This window comes from Podarcis liolepis, assembly GCF_965112155.1.
Source record: "Podarcis liolepis genome assembly, chromosome: 3".
NCBI classification, from domain to species: domain Eukaryota; kingdom Metazoa; phylum Chordata; class Lepidosauria; order Squamata; family Lacertidae; genus Podarcis; species Podarcis liolepis.
Window position 1 is genome coordinate 43,322,180 of NC_139557.1, and position 24,593 is coordinate 43,346,772.

The 24,593-nt window shown below is 39.6% G+C and overlaps 1 protein-coding gene across 2 annotated transcripts in view; it reads left to right on the forward strand.

The window, feature by feature from the left end:
• Window positions 1–23,657, forward strand: part of CYB5R4 (cytochrome b5 reductase 4) — a 31,257-nt gene extending 7,600 nt beyond the window's left edge. Inside the window, exons 3-16 of one of the 2 annotated variants that reach the window (XM_083497563.1) lie at window positions 548–648; window positions 1,272–1,356; window positions 4,124–4,165; window positions 11,039–11,093; window positions 11,534–11,591; window positions 12,523–12,616; window positions 13,962–13,994; window positions 15,579–15,701; window positions 16,340–16,480; window positions 17,565–17,717; window positions 18,344–18,494; window positions 20,043–20,129; window positions 21,343–21,507; window positions 23,051–23,657. In XM_083497563.1, the coding sequence (XP_083353689.1) occupies window positions 548–648; window positions 1,272–1,356; window positions 4,124–4,165; window positions 11,039–11,093; window positions 11,534–11,591; window positions 12,523–12,616; window positions 13,962–13,994; window positions 15,579–15,701; window positions 16,340–16,480; window positions 17,565–17,717; window positions 18,344–18,494; window positions 20,043–20,129; window positions 21,343–21,507; window positions 23,051–23,105 (1,343 nt within the window). In that variant the 3' untranslated portion in view covers window positions 23,106–23,657. The remainder of the gene's footprint in view (window positions 1–547; window positions 649–1,271; window positions 1,357–4,123; window positions 4,166–11,038; window positions 11,094–11,533; window positions 11,592–12,522; window positions 12,617–13,961; window positions 13,995–15,578; window positions 15,702–16,339; window positions 16,481–17,564; window positions 17,718–18,343; window positions 18,495–20,042; window positions 20,130–21,342; window positions 21,508–23,050) is intronic. The other variant, XM_083497564.1, reaches the window with a different exon arrangement.
• The last annotated feature ends 936 nt before the right edge of the window (window positions 23,658–24,593 follow it).

The following is a 24,593-nucleotide window of genomic DNA, read 5'->3' on the forward strand; positions in this document are numbered from 1 at the left end:
TGGGGAGGCTCCCCTTTTCCTTTCTCCTTGCAGAGAAATATTTGAGGTCGTTTGGGAGAGACAAAATGGTTTCAGGACTTTGTTCTGTGGGGATTCAGTAGTTGGTTGCAAAAGTGAATATATGTATTTTCCTGGTTCCTTGCATGTTGCAGTGCATGCACAGAGCTCTTCCCAATGTGACTACATCTCCATTGATCAGGGGAAAGGGTAACCATGCACATAGGAAGGGATGTATGCTTGGATCTACCACTTCCACTGAAGCAAGGATAGATGTGACTCTGGATTCTGGACTCTCAGATGCCTAGTCATCAGAACATAAGCTATCACGTGTGCTTTAATATTGTGCCTTAGGTTTACCTAGCATGGCATATTCCTATCTTTTTCTGAATATAACCGCTTTCATTGTACAATTTCCTGTTTCAGTGTTGCTAAAATAATAAAGGAGCAATGCAGATCGATAGATATATTTTTAATATTTTTTTTTTCATAGAGGGCATGCTGCATGTTTTAATTGGATTTTTAAAAATTCTTTTTACAAAAATTGTAGGTCTCGTGTATAATATCACACCGTATATGGAATATCATCCTGGTGGTGAAGATGAGTTGATGAAAGCAGCAGGAGCTGATGGCACAGAGCTATTTGATCAGGTAAAAAGAGTACAGGTCATATTCAGTTCATCAAAACTTAATCTGAAAGCTGCACACTATAAAGTATTCTGCTGCCTGAAGAAGACACTATTCTGTCATTTACAATATTTTAAAATTAATTGTGTATAATGTGTGTATCATGATAAACAACAATTTTTTGATGTTTTGAGTTGTAAGATGTGTTGTTTTGAAGTAAAAGCTTCCATTGTGTTCCTCCTGGCCAAGTGAGAGGAAAGGAAAGAGAGAAGTTCATGAGTCCACTCCAAAAAGAAACTGAAAATTCATTTATATCATGCACTTGTTGAGGAATTGGGTACAACCTCAGCAAGGTGCCCTCTTAAATAGCTAAATCGGAAGCTTAAGTGCTACTCCGTGTGTTAGTTGCATTCTTCCTATTTTGAGTTTACATTTCTTAAAAATGAAAAGCATATTATGCTACCTTAGCACCTCTGTCCCCATGGTGGATTAGGACCTATCTCTGCTTGTGTTTGTTTTCATTCAGAAGTTCTATGTAACAAGTTTTCATGATTATTTTTTTACTATGCCTTTACAGTTGCTTAGAAGCAAGTGTTATTATAAGTGCCCGAATCCTCTAAAGTAGTCCTGGTTTCTTCCACATGCAGGTTCATCGCTGGGTTAATTATGAATCGATGCTCAAAGAGTGTATGGTTGGAAGAATGGCACTCAAACCTTTTGCTGCTTTGAAAGGTATACACTCTCTCTCTCTCTCTCTCTCTCTCTCTCTGTGTGTGTGTTTAATAATTTGTTTATTTTTTTTTTAAAAAAAACCTAAGTGCAATCCTAATCCCATTTATGTTGGAGTAAGGTTCACTGACACATTCCATACCAAAATCAATTTCCCTTGCTAGTGTAACTTGACAGAGAGACGTAGCCAGTTCTGGCTTCCTCAGTGATACCTGAATTTTCAAACACATTGCTGCATTACACTTTACAGTGTATGTGCACACCTAAGTTGTCTTTTGTTGAGGCCCTTAGCATTGTCCAGTTAAGCACCTGAGTTTGGATGCAATGATAATCCATAGGCAAATTAGTCCGCTCTTGATCTGCCTGTTATTAAAGACCCATTCATTTAACTCAGGCTTGCTTATGATAAGCATCGTTTGCTAGATTGAATTATTGGATGTGCACAACTAGTTCATTGTGTTACCTCTGCAGAGCCATGGTTCCCTTCCCTCAATACATACTCCTGAGTAGCAGAGTTTTGTTAAAATTTATTTTTAATGCTTGCCAAGTGTTGGTTCAGCTTTAAAAGGCAATATTCTAGCTTCTTGTTTTAATTTGCTTGCCGTGTCGACACAACAGAGAGCTCAGGAGACTGGGTTTTATTGTTGCTATGTAGCTGACACTGTGAGTTATACTAGGATGCTGCTGTGTATAAACGTAACCAAGAGTAGTCTTCTAGTCGAGCAGAATCTGTAGAATCCAGATTGGCTAGGGCATCTCTTAAGTACAAGAACAGGGTTTGAAAACAAATGGTCTTGGTGCAGGTTTATAACTTTTATGTGATTAAAATAGCATTAAAGAATTGGGCATCCTAGGCAATTTTGAGGTTGTGAATGATCCCTCCTCCCCGTCTCCCATAAACTCTGCCAGCTTTTGCTCTACGTCTTCTGTTCGCTCCAGGGTAGTAGCTTCTTCATGACTTCTTGCTGACTTGTGTGATGCTGTAAGCTTGTTTTCTTCCTCTAATTTCTGTTGCACACTCTATAATGATATTGAACTCCTGGATTCAGTGAGGAAATTGAGGCTCTTTAGAATGTCTTATAAAGGAGAGCTACGAAAATTTCCTTTTCAGTGTAATAGACATAGATCAATATCCTTTCATTTTATTTGGCACTTTTAAATGATACTGAGTATCGCCTCCTTTCAAAAGCCAGCTTCATATACAAAGCTAAGTTAATAGTTACAGTATTTCTTCTACTTAAGATAGTTCATTGTACCGTAATTCAGCTGTTTGTCTTTCCTAGCTCTGAGAACAAACACTAATGATGACAGACAGGGAGCAATAATCTTAAGGGGGAAATTTTGGATACAATCTCCAGAGGTCCTTCATTAGGCAATCTCTGGGGCTTACATATGCATCCCATGGGACTTGTGGTGCTTCTTGAAAAAATGAGCTCCTGCCACTCACCACTGCTTTTGAAACCCATTAAAAATATTAAAAAGCAGAGGTGGTCTTTATGTGGCAGAGATTATCGCAATTTGGAAAAAAAACCACACCAAAAAACCCACAAGTCTAAAGCACATTAGAGACTCGAGCAATCTGGTTTGTGGCCATAGTTTGCTGTTTGTTGGCATTTTTGGTACACTTACATTTAGAGTGAAGACTATCTGAAAGATTTGAGGACAAAGTAGCAGTTAAACAGTTAATTTATCCCCAGTTGTTGGTACCTGATACTATATTTGAAAGGTATCTATTTTTTTTAATGAAAAAATAACATGTAAATGAATGTGCTGTAGCCAAGGTTTAAAGAGTAGGACAAAGTATCCGAAGCTTTCAGTATTCCATATGGAGATCATTCCATTCCTAAAAATGTCTGCTGATAGGACATCAGCTCTATACAAAGTACTATACATTTTCAAAGGCCCGACTTAGGAATGACAACATTAAAATGCACTGTTAGTTACAGAAATGGTTGTAAACTTTAGTTTAGTGTTTCCTGCAGTTTGCTCGCAGGTGAAAGGGGCAAAGATGAATTGTCCAGAGTACTGCCACTGAGAGGGTTATAATGCATTCCATTTGAAGCAGCACTGGTGCAGCAAGTCCTAGGGCTGGTGCACGTGAATGGGCGCTAAATGGAATGCGCTTTAAGCTGCTTCTTGCAGCAAGTGCTGCCATGTGGCAAACAGTGGCTTGCCATAGTAGCTGGGTGGCTTTTATTCACACTACCACAAACATTGCACAGTGGCATGCAGGGGGGGGGGGAATCATTCTAGTCTCTACACATAGGTGATATAGCACAATGAGGCAGTTCCATGTGGTTTTCATAGTGATTGTTTCATTATCCAAAAATATAGCAGATAGTTGTGTCATTAGCAGTACAGCCTCCTACATGTTGGGAGCATAATGCTGAACATGGTTTGCAGCATTTCTAAGAAATCCAGTTTTCGATTTGCCACTTTTATATGTTATGCAGTGAATGTATCCAGATTGGGGAAACCGTGGCTTTAAATATATAATTCCTAAGGTTGTACTAACTTTTTCATCATATATGCCAGTAGCCCATCAAATAATTGCATTTATTTACAATTGGATATATTCTTCTCTTCAGTTTACTGCATTTTATTCTTTTGCATGCTTTGTTTTTCTTCTCTTCAGCTTTGATGAGCCTTCTTTATTTTTCCTCAGTTTTTTTGTTTTGTGTTGTTTTGCCCAGAATGATTGCATATTGTAGCATAACTTGTGGGAGTTTTTTGCTCTCATGATCACAGCATTCTTCTTGCATACTTGCAGAACCTTGCCCCATTGTATCTGAAGAAAACAGAATCTTAAATGGTAAGTATTTGTGCAAACAGTATCGCATGCATTTTAAAAACAACAACACAGAGATATACAAATCAGAGACATGCAGATCACTAGTGGAACTTCATATAGATATCTTTTTCTGACTAAACAAAGGACCATCCACTCCAACAACTCTCTATCTAAGTTGCCTGTACTGTCATGTGCTACCGTCAGAAATAAGATGGCACAGCAGAAAATGAAGTAGAGAAGATAGAGCATTGGGCTACTTGAGAAAGACAGCTATAGGGGAAGAAAAATGCTCCTCGGATCTGTTGCCAATAATAGTTCAGGAGTTTTTGTTGTTGGAAAACTTGCAGGAGCTTGATGAAATCTCTGTTCCTGTGTGCCCTTATTAACAGCACAGGTCTTGAGTTCCCTTCTTGCTTTCTGCTTTCATATTATTGTATTATATTGAAGCCTGCTCAAAGATGGTGACAGGAGTTTCGGGAAGAACAAGTTGGAGCAAATTGCTATGCATATATGTGGTGCTTAGACATTGGGTCAAATTTTTCATAGTGGATTGTTGTAGAAATTGTGATTGCCGAAGTCTTTTGGCTGAGTTGAGATGTTATATGAAACCATAGTGCTCAAGCATTGGGCTAATGCATTTGCTCTTCTAGCGTCATGAGGTGTGTATTAGAAGCTTTAATTTTCAGTTTTCAACTAACTGTAGTGTGTTATGTCTGAATTCAAAATGTTGTTAGTCTTTCCTATGGCTTAGACCAGGCATCCCCAAACTCAGCCCCCCCAGGTGTTTTGGGACTACAACTCCCATCACCCCTGACCACTGGTCCTGTTAGCTAGGGAACATGGGAGTTGTAGTCCCAAGAAACATCTGGAGGGCCAAGTTTGGGGATACCTAGCTTAGACTAGCAAATTGGGATTACAAACCACAGTTTGAAGTTAGTTTAAACCAGGCATAGGCCAACTCAGCCCCCCAGATGTTTTGGGACTACAACTCCCATCATCCCTGACCTCTGGTCCTGTTAGCTAGGGATGATGGGAGTTGTAGTCCTAAAACACCCGGAGGGCCAAGTTTGCCTATGCCTGGTTTAAACCATACTTAAGACTAATCACTGTTTCCCAGAGAATGGACATAGCAACAGACTGCTGTTAATTGGAAACAGAAACACAAGCTTCTAATCTCCTTGTGGCTGCAACAGAGGAAGAGCGGGGAGAGGAAACACACAACACCTACCCATTGCTTCTTGCTACAGTTGATTGATCTAGATTTGACACATGCCAAACAATTTAAAAGATAATTCTGAAGAGATCATGAAAAAGTTTCTGTGTTTCTGTTGCTTATGTCCTAATCAGAAGTCGGCTACTTAACTGAGCAGTGAGTTTGTTAACTGAAACTAGAATTTAGATTTATTTATTCTTTAAGTCTGTTTTTAGGTTTGCTTCCTGCAGGGTTGACTGCTGCTAACAAAAGGATGTCTGCAGTTTTGATCAAAATACATTTCAGAAGCAAAATTAGAGATGAAGTTTTCCCACTCTCCCACCCCAGTGAGGCTCTACAGTGCTAGCCCTGCCACAATTCATGTCACTTCTTGTTGTTAAGAGTAAAATGCTTCTTCCAAAATACGGATTCTAGTTTTTAAGAGTATTGTGGAGAAGAATTAAAAAGGCAGTAAACTGGTTCTTCTCTCCCTCTCTTTTCCCCCACCCCTTCCTGTATCAGCATAACGCTGATCATATAAAACGATCCACTGAGCTATAGTAAGGAATAACAGCTTATTGTATCTGCTGAGAATAAGGAGGAAAGGCTGTTAAATTGTTGCTTTGGAGAAATACCTGTAGAACATATGGACCGGCAATTATATTTGGCTAAAAAATAATACCATATTATCAGTAGCTATCATGGAGTAACACATTTGTTTTTTGTTTGAAAGGGTTAATAGGTGACTGAGCTGAATAAGTCACCATCAAAGTCTGCTTCAATAATATGCTTCATTAGCCGATAAATATATCTGAACAATACCAGAGTCACTGTACTGGGCATGTAAAAATGGACTGAATCAGAAATTCATTGCAAATAAGTGTGGGCAGATATGAAGAGCAGCAAAACAACAATGAGTCATCTACCTTGTGTAAATAAGCCCTCTGACTCAACTCCCCCTCATCTGTCTTTCTTTATAAAGATAATCTACCATGCCTTCACCTAAAAAGCAGGTATATTCTCTGCTTGTAATTTATGAATAGAACAGGAACAAAACTATAATTAAAAAGCCTGCCATGAAACCAATTTTCTGTTGCCACTGTTCGTTGAGTTCATTAGCATAGTGGCAGAACCAGAGAAGAATTGGTATGCAGAGAAATCCACAAGGGCCAAATCTTTCCCTGTATATTGCATTAGACTTAGAACAGTTTTTTATTATGGGACTTTGGGAAAATCAGTTTTCCCCAGGCTATGCTCTGCCTTGTGAGGGTGGATGTAAGAAATAATCTAATATTGCAACACTAAAGGGCAGTGTAAGTTTATGATGAAACTGGGGGGAAAGCTTTATTGTAATAGGAAGCTTATCGAGCATAATATTCTGTTTTGTATATACTGTACAGTGGTACCTCTGGTTACGAACTTAATTCGTTCCGGAGGTCCGTTCTTAACCTGAAACCGTTCTTAACCTGAGGTACCACTTTAGCTAATGGCGTGATTTCTGTTCTCATCCTGAGGTAAAGTTCTTAACCAAAGATACTCCTTCCAGGTTAGCAGAGTCTGTAACCCGAAGTGTTTGTAACCCGAAGTGTTCGAGGTACCACTGTACTGAGATGTAAATGTAGAGGGCCAAGGCAGTTGTGCCAATGGGGTCTGAATATGTGAAAATGTCATGGACTGGCTGGAGGCAGAGGCGTGGTGGGAGGCACTAGCTGGAGAACCCTCCAGGGAACCCCCAGGGGAAGAAGGCTGAGAGCCAGGGGGTTGGTGGTGGGGTGACGATTAGTGGTCAGAGGAAGAAGGAGGAGCAGTCGGAGGCAAAAGTGGTAACAGGGTTTAGTGAGCAGGAGGAGGCTGCGTCAGAGAGCAGTTCAAACTCTGGGAGAAGTGGAGGCTGGAAAAGACGGGGACCATAAAGCAGCAATGAGGCAGACTGGTGAAAATCCAAGGAGTAGTATCCCCCTCCTTCTGCGACCAGCTGCCCTCTCTCCTGGTCTCCTAGAGCCCATTTCTCCTAGAGAAATGGAAAAGGAAGAGCAGAAAGTGGTTGTATGCAGATGCAGTCTGCGACTGCATCGGAAAGACGATGGAGAGGAACAACAGAACTTTCTCCCTTGTCCCCCTGCACATGCCCTATGCCCTCCCCAAATCTGCTCTGGTGGGTGGGATGTTCTGCTGCACTATAGAAAATCCTTGCGCCGACAGGACATGTTAGTTGGATGCCACCTATTCTCTTCTTTTTCCAGATAAGAGGGAAAAGGCTTGGGCAAAATGCTTGATCGTACCTTAAGCGGAAATATTATCTTTCAAATGCAATTAGAATGTGGTCACGCAGTACTTTCCCCCCTGTGCTATAGCAGACAGTTGATATTTTCACTGAGTTTTTTATTGTGTCCCATGTTTCCTGTGTTGAATCTAGTTTAGACTTTAATATAAAGGTCACTTGCAGCATTTAGGAAGCTGGGAAATAAATTGTCAAGACTTGAAAATTCAGTCTTGCTGCATTAAACTGGATTGTTTTTGTTGTTGTTGTTAACTTTAAAATAGTCTGTGAATTTCCAGTAGTGACAGTTTCAGTATATGTGGTCCCCGTAAGCAATATGATATTCCTGAACTCTTAGAACACTGTAACATGTAAATATAGGAGAAAAAATGAACGAAGGAATTACTAAAAATCTACAGCAACCCTGTACCATAGTTATAGTATAATAGTATAATTCTAAATATATTTTCTGTAGACAAACAGGAAGAGATCAATTTTAATCAATAAAAGAAATGATAAGCATTGTTTACAGAGAGTATCTAAAGGGCATTCTAAAAATCCCTTCCCCTGGGAAGTCTTCATAGTGTATTATTGACAATTCATTAAGAGGGCAGATTTTGTTCTTCTGTTGTGCTTCTATAGGTATAGCAAACTTTGATTCTACTTATTTAGGGTCATAGTTCTTGAATAATACCGAGTTTCCTCATCCTGAAGAGATAGTTAATGGAAAATATTCCAGTTTTAACCATTTAATATTTTATTATAGTTATTGGTAAGGTTTAGAAACTGCTACCACATAGTGGAGCTTCCACTGTTCGAAATCAGCAGTGTTCCAGTCCCTCCCTCCCTTCCTTCCTTCCTTCCTTCCTTCCTTTCTTTCTTTCTTTCTTTCTTTCTTTCTTTCTTTCTTTCTGGTATTGGCTTTGCTTGATTCATTTTCTGTTCAGACTTGTATTAGACACCTGGGAACCTTAAGGTCAGCATTCTTGAATGACATTTCCATTACCAAGTGAAGGACATCTTTTCAAATAACAAGAGCTATATTTAGATGGTAGAATTTAGACAGAATGCCTAGTGGTATTGGGGTGTGTGGATTTTCATCTGGCTACCTGGATCCTTTATCCTCACCTTTTAACGGTATTTGACTTAAATCCTACATGTCCATTCTGTTCACAGAAGCGTATTCCATCTAGTGGCAGCTTCCACTAGCAGATTCTCATCAATTTCCCCTCCTCCCTGAAATGCCCCATGTCTCCCCAACTCTCACACACTTTTTGAGAGTTTCCCAACCTTTTGGAAAATATTTCCTTGGGAAATCTGAGAAAACCCATGAAAAGCAACAGGACATTGACATAAATTTATGTCTATGGACTTTGTGTGACTTTCTTTGGATTTGAGTTACTAGTTGTCTCTGTTCTTTTGTTGGTTCTCATAACATTGCAAAACTCTTATGGCTGGGAATATTACTGTCTCTTGCACCATATAACTATGTGCAGTGGATCCAGAATTCATTTTGATCCTTTACACTGGGAGTGGTGAACCCTACAGCCTATGAGTTGGATCTGACTTGCCTAGCCTTTAAATGTGGCCCACTTCCCCTCATGAGGCTGGCTTCCACCAAGAGTAGAAGACTGCTGTGCTTTGGATGGAAATAGTCCTTTCTCTGAGCTGGAAATCTCTCTCATCATTCTGGGCTAAGAGGAGAGGTTATCCTAGTGCTGGGATGGGGAAGTTGCAGTTTGTGGATGATGCATGTCTGGATTAACAATTTATATGTGTGTGTTTTGAAACAAGAGTTTGTGGTGAGTAAAGTGCATGCATGCAACAGTAATTGCACATTCAGATACCACTTTGGCCATAGTCAGGCATGTGTCCCTCATGGTTTTCCATTTTTGAATTGCAGTCATTGGACTGGGGCGGGGGGGGGCGGGGAAGTTATCCACCCCCTACTTCCAAATAAAGTTTAATTAAAGTACGGATTACTCCAGTTTTATGCATAGTCTTCCGCTGCAGTGTCTTGTGTGGATGAAGGGGAAAGTAGTGCTCTCCTAAGTGGCGACTGGGGCAGGCCCAAAGGCAGCAGGTATTCTGGAAGTGAGGTGAGATGCTTGTAACAACAAGCTGCTGGCTATGGGGTGAAGCTGAGTGCTTTGCATGACACTCCCCCCCCCCCACAAACACACCACCCAAAAACAGACTTAAAGGTTGTTTTCACAGTATTCTGAATTGTACTTAGTTGAGAGCTGTCTAGATTCGTTTTGCTTTCACATGCAGCAGACTCAAGGCAGGGCCCTTGTGTGATCAGATGGATAATGGCTCTAATTATGTGGTATAATCAGCGCTGCATACCTCTTTAGATACTTTAAAATATGAAGCAGTATATAAATATTCTTAAACAAATGAATTTGAAGCAAACAGCAGAAACACATCCAAATGCTGTTCTGCAGAATTTGACATTGCTCAAGAGCAACTTTCGTTGCTCTTGAGCAATGTCATGTTCAGGCTATGTTCAAAGGTGTGTGCAGCTGCTAGCAGCTGTGGAACTCTTCCACAGTCTTATATGGTAGCTGGTTTCTTTGTGTTTTTGATACGAGTAGTGTGTGTGTGTGTGTGTCTGCGCTGTATTTACTAAATTTTAAAATTTCATCACACTAGCATGTTAGGCATCCTGACAGAAACCTTATCTGAGCACAAAACAAATGAATTAAAACCAGGGTCCCATCTGTTACGCTTTGCTCTTTGACAAGTGATACGTGGTTGCCTTTTCCCCCTCCCTTCTCTTGGATTGGGGTGTTTCTGTGCCTCAGACAATTTAAACTTGTGGAGGCATGAACCATGTATCCTGAACTTGAGTGCTTCCAGGTACCTAAGGACAATCAACTCTGAACTGAACGTTCTGAACTAATTTCAGCAAGTGCCTGATATGTCGCAGGTAGACAGTGTTCTTTATTTGAAAAAGTTATTATTACTATGTTTTTATATTGCCCTTTGTCCAAGAAGCTCAGATAAATGCATGTTCTCCTCATATATTATTGTAACCTACTGAGAGGTAGGTTGGGCTGATACATGACTCATGCTAATAAAATGGAATGAAACTAAGGTTATATCTGTATACTTGGGGGTGGATGCAGATTATGCCTTCTATAAACTCCTTCCACTTTCTAAAGGGACCGACCAGTGAAGGCTGCCACTGTAGAAGGAGGAAGGGAAGCAGTTATTGTCTGCTCTCCCCAGGCCCACCCCCCCCATCACTTCCTCCGGCTTTGCGGGGGTCAGTGAAAATATCCTTTGCCATTCCTCCACAGGAGCAGACCATGAGTGGAGTTCTGCCCATGGGAACCATGGATCTAAGTCAATTGGTTTACCTAATGAATAACATTTGCTTTTTAGGTCCCTATATATGCATGTCATTTCTCTCTCTCTCTCTTTTTCTTTTTTGCAGGTCTGTTTTCTAAAAAGAAAGTCCCGGATAATTATTCCAAAGAAGCAGTTCCCAGGTACTATTCCAAGACACCATTATCATTTTTATAAAATCTTTGTAAAGTACGGTGACCATAGTTACACTATTTAATGGCATGAATAACAATTCAGTAATTTCTAGGGGGCTGGGATTCTTGGTACATTTCCCACTCCACCACTTGGTGGAGTGGGAAATGGGCAGCTAAATTCTACTAATTTCAAATTATAAACAAAAACAAAGTAACTCAACGTTTGTTCTATGTGATGGTGCCTTTCAGATTAAAGTAAACAAAGGTAATATCAATCTTTTGGTGCGACTGCCAGAATTTTGCTCACAAGCTTTGTTAGATAGTGGAATGTTTTCAAGTGCTTTTAGGCATATTTCTTCAGCAAACAAATGAAGACAGGTTTGTACGGAGGCAGATATATACATGCATTGTTTCAAAAAGATTAATAGGTTTTTTCCCTAATATTTCAGTTATGATTGGTTCCAGACAGATGGTTCCATCACCGTGGTCATATACACTAAACAAAAGGTAGAGAATTGCTTTTTATATTAAATAATTTTGAAAACTGTATGCTTGTTTTTCCAATATATCATTTAGTAGCTCCATTTGTATCCAAGCTTTGCCCCAAAGAGCTCAAAGCAACATACTTGTTCTCCCCCCACATTTCATCCTCATAACAACCCTGTGAGGTAGGATAGACTGAGAAATAGTGACTAGATCAAGGCCACCCTGTAAGTTTCATGGCTAGCTGGGAATTTGAACTCAGGTCACCTTGGCCTTTGCTTCTCCAGCTCCCTCACTAACAGCTGTCCAGAGTTGTTTCTTGCTTTTCCATATGCTTGAAACTGCCTCCGAGGACACCTGTGTGGTGTCACTTGCCAGTGCGGTGTAGTGGTTAAGAGCGGTAGTCTCGTAATCTGGGGAACCGGGTTCGTGTCTCCGCTCCTCCACATGCAGCTGCTGGGTGACCTTGGGCCAGTCACACTTCTTTGAAGTCTCTCAGCCCCACTCACCTCACAGAGTGTTTGTTGTGGGGGGAGGAAGAGAAAGGAGAATGTTAGCCGCTTTGAGACTACTTCAGGTAGTGATAAAGCGGGACATCAAATCCAAACTCCTCCTCCTCCTCCTCCTCCTCCTCCTCCTCTTCTTCTTCTTCTTCTTCTTCTTCCTCCTCCTCCTCCTCCTCCTCCTCCTCCTCCTCCCTCTGTCCTCCTTCTGTACCAAAACCAAGCTTAAGTATGTGGAAATGAAGTGCCTTCTTCATCCATTTACCCTCACCACCTCCTTCCTGTCTTCTTTCTTGGCTCCTCTTGATAGGTTCAGATTGAAAACTCTCCACTGTAGGGAACTCTTGTTACTTTGTAAAGTGCTGTGCGCATTGATGGTGCACTATTATAATAAAAAACCCTTCAGTTTTAACAACCACTTTGAAAAGACTTCATTTTCCTTCCTCTGTAAGGATATGAACAGTGAATTGGTAATAGCTGATCTTCAAGAACGTAAACTGAGAGGAGAGCTGATTGTGAAAGACTACTCGTATCTTTTACATCTCGGTAAGGACTTTACTGGCAAATTCTTCATTGCAGAGGTGTGCATGTAATTGTATACATGTAATGGATGCACATATACACTCATATATAAATGCAGCTCAGCTGCATTAAAATCCCGCAGTGATAAGAGTGGAATGTGTATAGTACTCAAGCCATGGTACCCCATGAATGTTTTGTACTTGGTAGGCATAGCTGGAGGTCAGGGTTGATGGGAGTTGTAGTCCAACAATGCCTAGAGAGCACAGGGTTGGGAAAGGCTGGTATCTCTATGTTAAGGCTAGACTCCAAAGATGTGAAATATGTTGAGGGAGAGACTTGTGCATTCAGCTGGAGTTTCATTCCTGTATGCAGTTGTTCTGTTCCTTAAGTGTAGCTAGTGTTCATTTTTAAAAGCATCTTTCCTCTCCAGCAGAAAGTGAAGAGAAAATTCAAGTGATAGACTTTGGGCACCATTAAAGGGCACCATTAAATGGTCAGATATTGAACTTAGTAAAACAGAGCAACTGAGTGCAAGTGTAGGATGCTCCATCTAGCTCAGAATCGTCTCTGCTGAGTGATAGAGGCTTTCCAAGCTTTCCAACAGCTTTCCCCAGCCTCTACTGGAAATGTTGGAGACACTGTGCATGTAATGCACACTTTCTAAAATTGAGCTTTGACCTTTCCTCTTAATAGAATGAAGCTCCAGCTGTGTGCGCACACCAGATACGTGGATCCTTGATTTATGACTAGTTTTATCACGAGTCTTCATTTGTAAAAGTTTTAGTTTTGTTTTAAATGTATCTGTTGTTTTTCTGTTTTTAATTTATGTGTAAATCACCCTGATACAGTGGTTTATAAGGTGATTAGTAGATTGGTTGCATTATGAGGCTCAGTTGAAGTATAACAGCAAGCAATAATTTGGCAGTACATGAAAACAGCCTTTAATTCGAACGCGCAATTCCTCCTTCCCTCTGGTGCTGCAGTTTCTTCTCTCACTTCCTGTTTGCAACCAAACCAAAATATTCTATTGCGTATTTCCAATTCTGGTTTCAAAGCAAAATATGCTTAGTGTAAAGGGAGGGAATTTCCGCCTGGCAAGGAAAGGGGGAGAAGGGAGCATGCACATCCAAGACTTGAATATGTACTGCCAAGCCATGCCTATATATTAATTTAATGGAACTTTGTGGTATAGCTAATTATTTGGGTTTTCCATTGTAGAGAACCTCATAACTTTATTTAAATGATGAAACCCAAAGCTCTAAAGCTTTGCATTTTCCTGACACCTGTACATTTAATGTTTATTGCTACTCATAATAATCGATGTAGACACTTGGTTTTTATTAAATTAAAATATATACTTCTGTTTTAGAACTAAGTTATGCAGTTCATGAGGATATGATAGGTAAGCAAGTATATCCTCTTACAGTCAAAACATTTGTGCTTTTTTTGCTCTGACTTGTTAGTATATTCAGTATCTGATCACTTTTTTCAGTAATATTACTATTAGTGCTGTTTCCGAAATCTTACATCGTGCAAGAAATGTAACATATTTCTTGTATTTCTATGTATTTATTGTGCTGTATATTAAGTACAGGTAACTCGCAACTTGCGTACATTTAACTTACGCACATTCAGCTTTTTGCTCATGGCCAAAAAGTTAAAAAGAGGGGGCAAAAAGGGGGTGGGCATCTGGAATCCCACCTGCTGTTGAACCCAGGGTGTTTTGACTATATGCAATTTTTGACTTTAAGTGCCATCCGCAGAAGCGTAAATTGAGAGTTGCCCGTACCTTCCAGATGACTGTTTGAGAAACTTAAATAAGGCTAATCTATAATAGAGTGCCCCCATGTGAAATACTTTCCCTGTTCTAACATCATGTTAACTCTTGTGCTAATCAAGACTGCAGAGCCTTAGCAAGTATTTGTTGGCATAGCAGTTCATATGATTGGACTATAATCTTCGTCTGTTTGCATGGTTCACCACACATTGATGCATGCCTATATAAAAACAATGTTAGATGCACATGGTGCACCATTGAAGTTAAACTGGTTTAGCTTACTGTAGCAGCATGTTAACTTAAGAACTGAGAGTATCATCTAGCATCAGCTTCTTTGCAAAGCTTACATTTTATGTTAGTTATCTTATTCATTGTAATGCATTTTATAGCTGTCAAGATTCTTGAATGACTATCTTAATGTCTTTTGAGTCTCTTCTTTACTGATAAACAGTTTGAAAGAAATGCTTTTCTGCTCATAGAAGTGTTTTCTATTGATTTTTTTTTAAAAAAACCTTTAATGCCGTGTTAAAGACTCCTGTGCCATATTGCAAACTACTTTTGAAATTTACTTTACTTTAGAAACAGTCTGTCATTCTGCATGAGGGCTGCTGTTAAAAAGGAACCAGCCAAAAGCTTCCTTATATTGCTGTTCTTTTTGATTCAGGCTACACTATGCTGGGTCCCGTAACAATGATCTGTTGTCCTTTGAATATAATTTGTCCCTTCCTTCCTTCCTTATTTATTTATTTGCCATATGTAAAACTGTCTTGTTGAGCATTCATCTGCTCTCATTCAAATAAAAACTGCCAAGTGTGGTATTTAATCAAATGCTTTTCACATTCTGACTATTACTGCTTACATTTCTGTTCCATCTCTCTGTATCAAGCAGGTCATGGCAATATTGGTACATAAGGAATTCAGGCACTGACTAGACCAAATCTGTTTAATTTCAGCAAAGTAGCTGTGTTTCGTTCTTTCAGCTGCTGCCCTGCAATTTTATTGTCTCTGGAGAATATCCAACTACCATACGCGGAGAAGACTCATTGAAACGAATGGCCATTTCTTTCAGTGGGTCTCCCAAGGGCTTTACTCCCTCTCTCTCTCTCTTTAATAAATTGAACAGAGGCAGGTTGTGAACGCTGTAATTACATTTTTTGTACAAAATGACATGTATGTATTAGTATAGAACAACACTCTGTGTATTTTTAGTACAGGTCTCTGAAAAAGTGGGAAAGGTGGAATTTGTCCTGAAGAAGAAAGAAATTATGTCTTGGAAAAAACTTGGACAGCCATTGGAAAGTCATAACTCCTTTGTCAAACGCACAGAGAGAGGTAATTAGTTTTGCTGCCATACTCATGACTGATTTTCAGCACACCCAAACTTTAGGAGACAAAATCAGATTGCTGTTCAAGGTCTGCAGCATAGTCAGAATGACTATGTTTAAGGATGTATTATAGTCTTAGCAAAAGCATTGTGTATAGCTGTGTATAATATGATGGCTTTGTGTTTTCATTGTACCTGCAAAATGTGCTGTCCGTGATAATAAAACCTCTCTATATCCCCTCCTCTTCTTAGCTGCCTAAAAATTTTATGCAGAGTGCAAAGTATCTCAGTTATGTTTCAGATTCTTATATAATGTATTTGGAAACCAAAAAGGCAATGATTCAAAAATGCCATAACCTTTACATGGGACCAGATATGATAGCTGAAATTTTCATATTAGCAGGAATCTGTTGTTGCTGTATTAATAACTAATTTTAATACCACTAATGGTTGAAGCATAAGTTGTTGACTTTTCAAGTGATAAAGGCATGAGTAGATATTTTGCATGACTTTGGTTTGAGGATCTGAGTATTTTGTTCCAGTCATGGAAGAAGAGTTATTCACACAGAAGTATCTCTTTAGATTCATGGAATGTGAACATTTGAGCGGCCTGGATTGAATTAATTACAGTTTCTGTATTTTTAAGGTCTGTATTACAGAAAATGCAGATTGCTGTCAAAGACAAATGTCAGCCATGACACCCAACTCTTCTGTTTAGCATTACCACTGGGAACTCATCTCCTGGTCCCTGTTGGGCACCATGTTTACCTCAGACAAACTATTACAGGTAATGTAATGAAAGATCCTTTGTTATTTCCTAGAATATATTCTAATTCTGTTGTGGTGTTGTTGTTTTAAAAAGGAAAGGCACACAAATGATCACACAAGTTTATCACTTACCTTCTTAAATGAAAAACATGTTCCACTCTAATTAAATAGGTAATGCTCAGATGTCTCAAATGTTGAAAGGGAACCATATACTGTGGAATTAAAACTCTATTTTATAAAGGTTCATTTAGCAGTGTTTTGTGTATGAAGATGTCCACTACTTTACACCTCACCAGAAAGAATTTGCAATGTCCAGCCAGTTAATCTTGCATAAAATAGGATAATACCCAGTTGTGTTCCTCTGCTCATAGAGGGCTTTATTATGCAGAAGAGGGAAAGAAGCCATTTTTGCAAATCCCTTATTTCTCCTACAGACATCCCCCCCCCATGCCACCTACCACACTATTTGAGAGGGTCCCCCAACCTCCAGAATGCATTGGGGGTGTTCAGGAGGGATTGCTGTGGGAAGGGGGAATCAACAAAAATAGCTCCCCCAATTCTGTTATCAGTGGCTCCCGCTGGATTGAAGTGTGCGAGTGGAGAAGCTACAAGGAGAAAATGGCAAGCAGTTCTGAACGGGAAGAAAGGTGATATTCTATTTTCGTTGAGCGTTGTGCCTTTTCACAGTCTAAAAAAATAGGTTTCAGCAACTAGACAAAGATAATAGCCAACCTTAAAAGCTGCATTTGTTACAAGTACCAGGATAAAATACATCTGTGCTGAAACTCAGCCCATCAGCTCGTAATTATTAAGTCAGCTGACAGCATGACTTCTTTTCATAAACACCAGTAAGCTGCTTTTTCTTTTTAAAAAGTCGCTCAGATGGTATTCAAAACTTCTTTGTTTAGCCCATTTATACACATGTGGTCAGGTATGTTGAACATTCAGTTTATCTAGAAAAGACTTCCACATTTAGCAGGAAGTAATTGCATTATTTGTAAGAATATGTGATTTGACATTGACGGTTGACTCTACTAAAAGGGATTGTTTCTGTGTATACTAAATGTTGAATTTTCTTCTTCTTTTCTTCTTCTTTTCCTCAGGCACAGAGATAGTGAAGCCATATACACCGGTGCCATCTTTCTTGGTGTCTACATTCAAAAACCCCTGTTATGATGATCAGTTGCATATATTTTTCATAATCAAAATTTACCCAAGTGGACTATTCACACCAGTACTTGATGCCCTACAAATAGGTAAGTGTTTGCTTTCTTTCTTTTTCTCGCGCTCTTTTGGGATATTCTAAAACAGTGTTTGTTGCTCTAAATCTTGTGAAAGTTTCCATTTTAAATTTTTTTAATGATATGAAAATACATTTAATAGAAAATGGAAAAAAGGGGGAAAGCTGGTCTATCGAAAAATCTGGTTGCAAACCATTTAAAAAATATAGTTTTCATAAAAAAATAATAAAATATAATTTATTTATTTTTAAGTGTTTTGTTTCTCAATCTTTTCCTGATGAATGATTGTTTTATACTAGAAGGAATTCAATGCCTCACTAAGGCAACCCTTCCATCAGGGCAAGCATTTTGGCTTACCAAACAAAACAACCTCCTCTTTTCTCTCCTCCCCCCAAAGGTGCTGTTACAGAGATTCTCCCAACTGCCCTGAGTCAAACCCTGTTGTGCAAACAGAGGTCTTTGTGTAGGGCTTCCATGCACAGGACTCATAAGTTGAATCCTGCCCACTGTTTTTATAGTTGTATAAAATGTGAGCTAATGCACCCTTAGGTTTCTTTTAATGGGTGGATGTTGAGAGTGCCCTTATTTCATTCTCTCCAAGATTCACTGCACTGTATGTTTTTCTTCTTCTTCTTCTACAGGGGAGTATATTTCTGTGAGTAATCCTGAAGGTAACTTCATGAAATCGCAAATGGAAGATGTAGAGGATCTGTTTCTATTGGCAGGAGGCACAGGATTCACCCCAATGGTTAAGCTGCTCAGCTATGCTCTGAGCAGTAGCAACAGCCTCAGGTATCTTCTCTGCTTATGACTAGGTGCAAGCATTATAAATGACAAGAAAAGTCATTTTAAGTAGTTCTTGCTCTGGTTATGTGTTTAATAGCAAGATTGTTTCAAAACACTGCACAGGTATTTGATGATAGAAACAAAACAGTCTTTTGCTGTGAAGGAAGGTTTTGACAAAACAATACAAATTGCTCATAATGTTTGTGTTGCAGTATTTCTTACTACTTTGTTTTAGCAATATCTGCAGGTGCAGTCTTACACCCACTGTCCCTAGAGTAATCCGTATTGAAATCAGACTTAATTTTGAGTAGGCATGTATAGGATTGTACTGTAAGGCTTCTGCTAATGTTACTTGGCAAGAGTGGTGGCTTCCCTGGTTGTGGTTGTAAAGTTTCTCAAATCACATGCGCACAGTTTCCTACAAGCAGGTTTTAATGTGGGGTCAAGGTTCATGAAGTTTGATTTCTTCATGGTAATTAAACTGCCAGAGGTCTAGCTGATTCCATTTCCACCATGGATTTCCTGTGACTACCAGTATGTCATTGAAATGGGAGCACCCTCATAGAATGTAGGAGTCTCTGTATAATCGAGGGATCCCAATTTTTCCATCACCCTTCTAGACGGGACCTCTTCTTTAATTTGTGTATTGAGGATCAGTGATTTCTGCACTAATGTGATTTCTCCACTAAGACAATGGAGAAAAATAGATATTGGGCAATTTCAAAATGATAGGTAGCCCTAGGGTAGGCCTGCTTTACAACACCAACTAAAAATGTGCATTTTTTTGGCCACACCCCTTGTATATAACAGGGACATCCAACTCCCAAGAAACTGCGATCTACTCCCAGGGGGGGGGGGGAAATGGTAGTGATCTACCCATTTCGGGGGTGGGGGAGCTCAAAGTTGTTGAGTTTTTTTTTTAGGGGAGGCACAGAATTTGCACTCCTTAATTCGGGAATGCCAAAGTACGTGCACCAAAAACGGAGCTGGGCAGCGATAACTCCATCTTCCGTTTTAGCGATCCTGCACAAATGCACAACATAGCGAGGGGACGGGGCCAGAAATGAGCAAGCGATCTACCGCAATCGACCAGTATCACCCAGGGATCGACCTATCGATCATGGTCGACCAGTTGGACACCCCTGGTATATAATATGCCTGGACCACATAATGCAGTTAACTGATGCTTTTTAAGTGATTATAATATTTGATTGTTGTATTTCTTGTTCTAACCCATCCAGACAAAGGGCAGATATGTTATGCCCAAAGGTGAGCAGTGGTCTTAGTACAGCTATGGCGTGCTTGGAGTGAGTTTGATAAGGAGGGCAAAGCAAATTAGGGCTACAGAGGGGCCAGAATCATCTCTTCCAACCCCACTATACATAAGTAAACTTACATGAGTCACTGCTATTAAATTACACAAAGTGGCATTGTTAAAAGCTGTTGGGAGTTCTTACTGAGGAATACTTGTTGCATTATTCAGTGTCTCCTGCGTGGGTACAATATTTCTAACAGCTGTGATTTTAATTATTGAAGCCCTAATTTCTTTTTAAGGGCAGTGAAATTTATGTTCTTCAACAAGACGGAAGATGACATACTTTGGAGAAATCAGCTGGAGCAACTAGCCCTGAATGATGCAAGGTAACTGGGGAGACCCTGGAACTGGATATTGGGGGAAAGATGGTAACTTGATTGTTCTTGAGGAGGATGGAGACTTCTCCCCACTTCCCTTGCAGTAGGTGCCTGCTCAGTTCTAGCAATGCAGAGAAGTATGTTATTCCTGCAAGCACAAAATACATAGAAATGCACCTTTATTGGGCAGTACAGGTTAGCTTTGAACAATATATATCCTATGTAGGGATAGGTGCACAGAAAGGAATTTAATGCGGTGATGATCATATTACCTCCTGTTACTCATCTCCCCTGTTTACATCATTCATTGCTTGCACCCCTTGTCTTGCATTTAAGCTTGGTTTGAATTTGCAGTAGTGTAGCTTACAAGGCATTCATTTGTTAGTCATCCAAATTACTTTTTGAAATATTAATGAAGTGCTTTGGGCAGTGGGTGCAGTTGTGTTGAATAATTATTCATCTTGCTTAAAGCAAAGTGCCTCATCTCTGCAGGACCTACATCAGATCACTGCTTGATATCTAAACCATTCACTATTTTTGTTACAGAAGGGGCTATGTAAAAAGCTTTTATTCAGTTGTTTATCTGCCGCGTTCGTTACACACTGCAGGGGGAAGCGGCTTCCTTTATTATTTTAATGGGGAAAAATCACAGGGAAATTGTTTTTCACATTGATTTTGACGGAAAATATAGAAATCTTGTTTCTGCCTATAGTGGTGATTTCCCATCATCGCAATATGCCTTTCATTGTTCAGAGCTGCTGCTGTAGTTCATAATATTTTCGTCCCCTAAATTCCAGAACAATATCATCACTGTTATCATTATTGCATGCCACTTATGCCAAAATGGTTTCCAAATGGCTATGAAATCAATGATAAAATATATACACAATTAAAATACACAATAACAATTTGATCAAAACATTAAAGCATTGTTAATGAATATGCAATAAAAGAGGCCAGTTAGAAAGCATAACTGTTAAAACAAGAGTAGGAGAAATCCTGAAGTCACTGTAATTTTCATGCTTCCCAAATGCAATGAAGACCAGAAGGGAACAGATTTTAGCCTTAGCTCTAGATCAAACTCCGTGTTGCAAAACTATAGAAGACCTGATATGCTGACATACAAATAAAATCCAATTTTATTTATTTTTTGCTCGTTCCAGTTTGTTCTATGGCTGAATAAATTGTGCATGTTCTGTGACTTAATCATTCTGTCTTTCAGATTTGAGGTTCAGTTTGTCCTCTCGGAGCCAAAGAAAGGCTGGAAAGGCAAAGAAGGAAAAATTTCTTCCTCTCTTCTTTCCCAGTTTCTGAAAAGAAGTAAATGTGATTCTAAGGTGCTCATATGTATCTGTGGTCCACCACCTTTCATGGAGCAAGGAATACAGTAAGTAAGAGAGGAAATGTTGATGGGTTACATGTTGTAAACTTCATGTGCACTCCCCGCCCTTAATTTTTATAATTGATATTTTATTTTAAAATGTTCAAATATAAAGCAGTAAAGCAGTCACTGCAGTGAAGTGTACAGTGGTACCTTGGGTTAAGAACTTAATTCGTTCTGGAGATCCGTTCTTAACCTGAAACTGTTCTCAACCTGAAGCACCACTTTAGCTAATGGGGCCTCCTGCTGCCACTGTGCCACCAGAGCATGATTTCTGTTCTCATCCTGAAGCAAAGTTCTTAACCTGAAGCACTGTTTCTGGGTTACCGGAGTCTGTAACCTGAAGCATATGTAACCTGAAGTGTATGTAACCCGAGGTACCACTGTATGTGGGAAGCTTGGTGAGAGCCACCTAGGGTAGAGTAATCCATTGTTTTCAATGGGTCTGCCCTGACTAAAATTGGATACCACTTGTTAATTTTAATACTGCTTTTCTGTGGGCTAATTTTAAGGGTGGGTTGGTGTGATGGAAAAGTTTGTTTTGCTGGGCAAGTTGGGTCCCCAAATGTTCTCTTTTTCTTTTCCCCTGCCAGCAAACGGTAAACGAATGGCAGCCTCTGATTGGCCCAGGGTTCCCGGAGAGGGAGTTGAAAAGGAGAGGATTTTGAGAGACAGTTTGTAGGTTGGGAGAATAGTGTGGGAGGTAGGGAGTGAGAGGAGAGAGAGTTGGTTCTGGGTAGAAACATCCACTTTAAGGAATATATCACAAGCTAGAGAAAGGAGACTCTGAGCTTAGTGTGAAGGACAGTGTGTGGTGTCCTGCAAGAGTAATAAGCCAGGAATTAACTGGGACGCTGAGGCTGAGCCAGGAGAAGTAGAAGCTGTGAGGATACAGTCTACTTAGGTCTCATTCCAGTCAGGAGGGGAGAGATTCTTCAACCAAAAGAGAAGTCTCCCAAACCAGTTAAGAGGGGTGTGGCGATCCCTTGGGTCTGTTACTTGGAGTATCTCAGGAGTAGGGTTGTCTAAGGAGGGTGTAACTGACAGAAAATACCACCTTGTTTAAGAACCAAAGTATTAAGCGGCAACAGCTGTGCAACAGCTGAGAAAGAACTGAAGTGAAATAGCATTATAATCTGAAGTATCCTATGTTTTACCCACTTTGTGTCATAAATTTCCTTTGTTTAATAAAATCTTTCTTGTTTATTGGATCAAATCCTGCCTGAGACTCCAAATTATTAAGTTTTCCCTCACACAAGTACCCTACAAGATAATCTAGGGTAGTTTGTAGGAATTCGTGGAACTGGTGTTCTGTGAGGTGGGTGCACTATATTTAAGTGAGGGCGGGCTCAACAGCACTAGGGGGAAAAGTTGGTCATAGGTTTTGTAGCATCAACAAACAAATCCCAGTTTTATAATAGGAATACTCATATATATATGTATATGTATATGTATATGTATATGTATATATATATAATGTAATGCTACTTTAATATTCGTGTTTTCCCTCTGTACATTATTTTGTGTATATGTGTTTGTTTCATTCCAGGTTTCTGCAAGATCTTGGGTATTCCTCTAAAGAAACACACTGTTTTACAGCTTAAATATGCAGCATTAAGACCCTAGGTTGTGCACTTCAAAAACATTGGTTTTTTTAAAAAAATCCAAGAAAATATTATGCATGAATATCTTGTTCTTTTTATGTGATTACTTGAACTCTTATCATATTTAGGTGAGAGTGGGTTCTTTTATATTCTGCTGTTTTGAAATTGTATTTATTTTTGTTACTATATCAAACTTAACCAGAATATTTTAAGGGGTAAGTAAACTAGCACGTGTATGTATTGCACAGATATGAACTTTGTCCTCCATCAAGTACGATTTAGTAGCATCCCTTTGCACTGGTTACTATGTCTGTATAGGCACTAGAGACCTTATTTTAAATTATAACTTCACCACTTTCCAAAGTCTCGGCAATATAATATGAAGTTATATGTTATACAGTTAACTCAGGAAAACAATCTTACAGGTGTCATAACACTGTAGTATTGTAAATAACGAGTGTTCTTATAATTTATACGCAAAATATTGGTTTTATATACTAAATCACTTTTTGTATCATGTTAATAAAAACAAGATGGTTGCGTTTAAATACATCAACTTGTTCATTATTATTTTTAATATAATTTTATTGCATTTCAGAACAACCACAAAAATGTACAGAACTCAAAAACACCAGCCTCCTCCCCACCAGCATCCACTGACCCTCCACCCACCTGTTCCCCAGGTAGTTTAATGTCATCAGCACATAGTTCAAGTGGCTATCTATGCTCATAACTACTATTAACCTAGAAGCATAATTGTAGAGTTGGAAGCGGCCCTGTAGTCCCAACCCCCTGCAATGCAGGTATCTCAGCTAAAGCATCCATGACAGATGGCCATCCAACCTCTGCTTAAAAGCCTCCAATGAGGGAGAGTCCACCACCTCTTGAAGAAGTCCGTTCCACTGTCAAAGAGCTCTTAGCACCAGAAAGTTCTTCCTGCTGTTTAGTTGGAATCTCCTTTCTTGTCACTTGAAGCCATTGGTTCAGATCCTACCCTCCGGAGCAGGGGAAACCAAGCTTGCTCCATCTTTCATGTGACAGCTCTTTAGATATTTGAAGATGGCTATTGTATCTCCTCGCAACATCCTCTTATCCAGGGTAAGCATCCAACTCCCTTAACTGTTCCCGACCTTGATCATCTTGGTCAGTCCCCTCTGCACACATCTCAGTTTGTCAATATCCTCCATGAACTGTGGTGCCCACAATTGGACACAGTACTCCATGTGTGGTCTGACCAAGGCAGAATTGAGCAGTACTACTATTTCCCTTGATCTGGCCATTATACTTCTGTTGATGCAGCCTATAATAGCTTTTTTTGCGGCTGCGTCACACTGCTGCCTCAACCTGTATTAATACAATATGCAATTTTCAACATAGGTCTGCAAGATTAACTTCTTTCTGCTTTTCAGACAAGCAACAGTCACTTAAAGACACTACCTTGAAAATCACCAAGGTAAATGCCTTCATTGGAATTTTAAGTGATGGCAT